The 4,360-nt window shown below is 41.9% G+C and overlaps 1 protein-coding gene across 1 annotated transcript in view; it reads left to right on the forward strand.

The window, feature by feature from the left end:
• Window positions 1-1,770: 1,770 nt before the first annotated feature.
• LOC112077970 (sushi, von Willebrand factor type A, EGF and pentraxin domain-containing protein 1-like) overlaps window positions 1,771-4,360 on the forward strand; it is a gene marked incomplete at its 3' end in the record, with an annotated part of 15,378 nt that continues 12,788 nt past the window's right edge. The window contains exon 1 of the mRNA XM_024144347.2: window positions 1,771-2,634. Within this exon, the coding sequence (XP_024000115.2) occupies window positions 2,496-2,634 (139 nt within the window). The remainder of the gene's footprint in view (window positions 2,635-4,360) is intronic.

Below are 4,360 nucleotides of genomic sequence, written 5' to 3' on the forward strand. Positions count from 1 at the left end.
ACCCTAACCTTAACCTCTCAAATGGTCCCTCTAACCTTAACCCTCTAAATGGTCCCTCTAACCCTCCACCTCCTCATAATGGTCCTCTAACCCTAACCTTAACCTCTATAATGGTCCCTCTGAACCCTAACCTTAACCTCTCAAATGGTCCCTCTAACCTTAACCCTCAAATGGTCCCTCTAACCCTAACCTTAACCTTCTATAATGGTCCCTCTAACCCTAACCTCTAACCTCTCTAATGGTCCCTCTAACCTTAACCTCTATAATGGTCCTCTAACCCTAACCTTAACTCTAAATGGTCCCTCTAACCCTAACCCTTAACCTCCTATAATGGTCCCTCTAACCTAACCTTAACCTCTCAAATGGTTCCTCTAACCCTAACCTTAACCCCTCTAATTGTCCCTCTAACCCTAACCTTAAACCCCTCTAATGTCCCTCTAACCCTAACCTTAACCTCTAAATGGTCCCTCTAACCCTAACCTTAACCTCTATAATGGTCCCTCTAACCCTAACCTTAACCTCTCAAATGGTCCCTCTAACCTTAACCTCTCAAATGGTCCCTCTAACCCTAACCTTTCTAATTGTCCCTCTAACCCTAACCTTAACCCCTCTAATGGTCCCTCTAACCCTAACCTTAACCCCTCTAATGGTCCTCTAACCTTAACCCTCTAATGGTCCCTCTAACCCTAACCCTAACCCCTCTAATGGTCCCTCTAACCCTAACCTTTCTAATTGTCCTCTAACCCTAACCTTAACCTCTCTAATTGTCCCTCTAACCCTAACCTTAAACTCTCTAATGGTCCCTTCTAACCCTAACCTTAACCTCTCTAATGGTCCCTCCTAACCTTAACCTCTATAATGGTCCCTCTAACCCTAACCTTAACCTCTATAATGGTCCCCTCTAACCCTAACCTTAAACCTCTAAAATGGTCCCTCTAACCTTAACCTTAACCTTTCTTAATTGTCCCTCTAACCCTACCTTAACCTCTATAATGGTCCCTCTTAACCTTAACCTCTATAATGGTCCCTCTAACCCTAACCTTAACCCTCTAATGGTCCTCTAACCTAACCTCTCTAAGGTCACCTCTTACCCTTACCTTAACCCTCTAATGGTCCCTCTAACCTTAACCCCTCTAATGGTCCCTCTAACCCTAAACCTTAACCCCTCTAATGTCCCTCTAACCTAACCTTAACCCTCTAATGGTCCCTCTAAACTTAACCTTAATTAGGTCTCAACCTTAACCTTAACCCCTCTAATGGTCCCCTCTAAACCCTAACCTTAACCCCTCTAATGGAATACACAATACAACCAACACATATAAAAAACACACACATATCTAAAGAGTACCCATACATACACCATAAACATATAACCCCATTAATGAAATAGCAATAATCACAATATAACCATAAAACAAAATATAATAGTAGAAGATATAACAATCAGACCTAATTTACAGGGAGACACACACAAAAAATAACAAAAATAATACATAGAATAAACAACAAAAACAAACAACGACAAACTAGATAACAAACAAAAAAAACAAAACAAAGACATAAACAAAAAAAACAAAAAAACAAACAAAACAGAACAAACGATACACAAAAACAACAGCGAACATAAACTAGATAACACACACACCACAATACACACAACACACACACAACACACACACACACACACACACACACACACAGCACACACACACACACACACACACACACACACACACCACACACACACACACACACACACACACACACACACACACATACACGTTGTATATAGTCAGTAAGAGGGCTTGTTAAGTTTGGGCATGGTGTGTGGAGTTAGTATGGAGACTGTCTGGCTGGTGTGTCAACGTATTCCCTGTAGGTTGAGATCATGTGTCTGTGTGTGTGTGTGTGTGTGTTCTTGGCTCACTGCCTGTGTGCCTTCCTGTGCGTGCATGTGTGCCCGGCGTGTGCCTGGACGTCTGTATGTCTGTCTCTCTGTCTGTCTGCCTCCCTGTGTCTGCATGAGTTCCAGTGCGGGACCTCCCAGCCAGTTAAGGCATCAGGGAGGGGGTCTCCTAAAAGCCTGTCTCTCAGTGGTGCTGAAAACCAACACACTAAACACACTCTTCTAGACCTCAGGCTGACACGGACCAGCCCTGCAGGATCAAGGTTTTTATTAAGGGATTTTGCAGGAGAGCAAATGATAGATCTCAGAAAATATTTAGCTAATGTTTAAGACAGATGAATCATTCTTCTTTTTTCATTCCTCCATTTCATTTTTGTATCTCCTTCATTCTCTTCTACTTGGTTCCTCTCTCTTTTTTTAAAATCTCTACCCCTCCCTCCCTCTCTCTCTCTCTCTCCCTCTCCCTCTTTTCATACTGTATTTTTGTCAATGCGGTTAGACCGACCAGTATCTAGGTCTTCCTCTGTGTTTCTCGGTTTGAACAACAGTGCGCTCCTGTCCCGCCCTGTCCCGGCCCCAGCACGGACACATGAACTGCAGCGAGGGTGGCACCTCCTACAGGGCGGAGTGTGAGGTGCGCTGTACAGAGGGCTACAGGCTGGAGGGAGACGCCAGGCTCAGCTGTCAGGCCGACTCACTGTGGAGCGGGATCCAACCACGGTGTGTGGGTAAGCCTGCAGGAACCAATTACCCCACTCTCCCCCTAAAACCCCACTGCACACCACTAAAACATAGCATCTAGAACAGGGTTATCTAGAACTGGGTTATCTAGAACAGGGTTATCTATTTTGGATGCAATTTGAATGGAGGTTATGGAGAGAGAGAGAGAGAAAGACTGCGAGAGAGGGCTCGCGCGGGTAATGATTTAAAGCAAAGATATTTGAGTGATAGTCTGTCTTAAAACTCTGCAGCTGCAATTAAGAACACAATAATCTTTACAATGAAAAAACAAGCCAGATGGAGATGGGTAAATGAGACGTGCATTCGGTCTTTATATTACTGTAGCATAGACTATGCTGCAGCAAATGCAGACCTACCTGTCACAAGAGAAAAGTTCCCGTGATGAGATGATAGGTTTGTGAAGTGCATTGTGAAGTGTGCTCCATACTGAGATGTCTGTCCCACCCTGAGCGTTGATTCATCATGCAGAGGCCNGATTTATTTAGAATTCAAGGCACACTTAACCAGCATGGCTACCACAGCATTCTGCAGCGATACGCCATCCCATCTGGTTTGCACTTAGTGGGACTATCATTTATTCTTCAACAGGACAATGACCCAAAACACACCTCCAGGCTGTGTAAGGGCTATTTGACCAAGAAGGAGAGTGATGGAGGGCTGCATCAGATGACCTGGCCTCCACAATCCCCCAAACTAAACCCAATTGAGATGGTTTGGGATGAGTTGGACCGCAGAGGAAAGGAAAAGCAGCCAACAAGTGCTCAGCATATGTGGGAACTCCTTCAAGAATGTTGGAAAAGCATTCCAGTTGACTACCTCATGAAGCTGGTTGAGAGAATGCCAAGAATGTTTCAAAGCTGTCTTCAAGGCAAATGGTGGCTATTTGAAGAATCTCAAATATTACATTTATTTGTTTAACACTATTTTGGTTACTGCAAGATTCCGTGTGTGTTATTTCATAGTTTTAATGGCGTCACTATTATTCTACAATGTATAAAATAGTAATAATAAAGACAAACCCTTGAATGAGTAGGTGTCCAAACTTTTGACTGGTACTATATATATAAATATTTTACTGTTTGGCCAAAGGTGGCCCACTCTAGATTTTTCTATGTAGAAAAAACCCTACACACACACACACACACACACACACACACACACACATACACGTTGTACGGATCAGAACCAGACCCAGCGGTCCAGGTGAATGGTTGATTTCAGTCCTCGCATACAGTACTGTATGGATCAGAACCAGACCCAGCGGTCCAGGTGAATGGTTGTTGCAACAGGGTCAGGAATTAGATAAAATATTTCATATTGTTTCAATACAATTACAGTACAAACAATATCATACAATTCCATTTCCTCACTGTGAAACAATTACTGGGATTGATCAGCTAAAAAGTACTGGGCTAATCCCCCCCTTGGTGCTGGATAATTCTTATTTTTATATCACTACATACTTTTTATATTACTACATACTTTTTAAATTACTACATACTTTTTATATTACTACATACTTTTTATATCACTACATACTTTTTATATCACTACATACTTTTTATATTACTACATACTTTTTATACTACTACATACTTTTTATACTACTACATACTTTTTATATAGTAGTAAAAGTAATGTAAGTAGTATAAAAAGTAATGGGTTTAGTAGTGATAAATAAGTATGTAGTAATATAAAAAGTATGGTAGTAGT

Source organism: Salvelinus sp. IW2-2015, unplaced genomic scaffold (assembly GCF_002910315.2).
Source record: "Salvelinus sp. IW2-2015 unplaced genomic scaffold, ASM291031v2 Un_scaffold5107, whole genome shotgun sequence".
In the NCBI taxonomy this organism is placed as follows: domain Eukaryota; kingdom Metazoa; phylum Chordata; class Actinopteri; order Salmoniformes; family Salmonidae; genus Salvelinus; species Salvelinus sp. IW2-2015.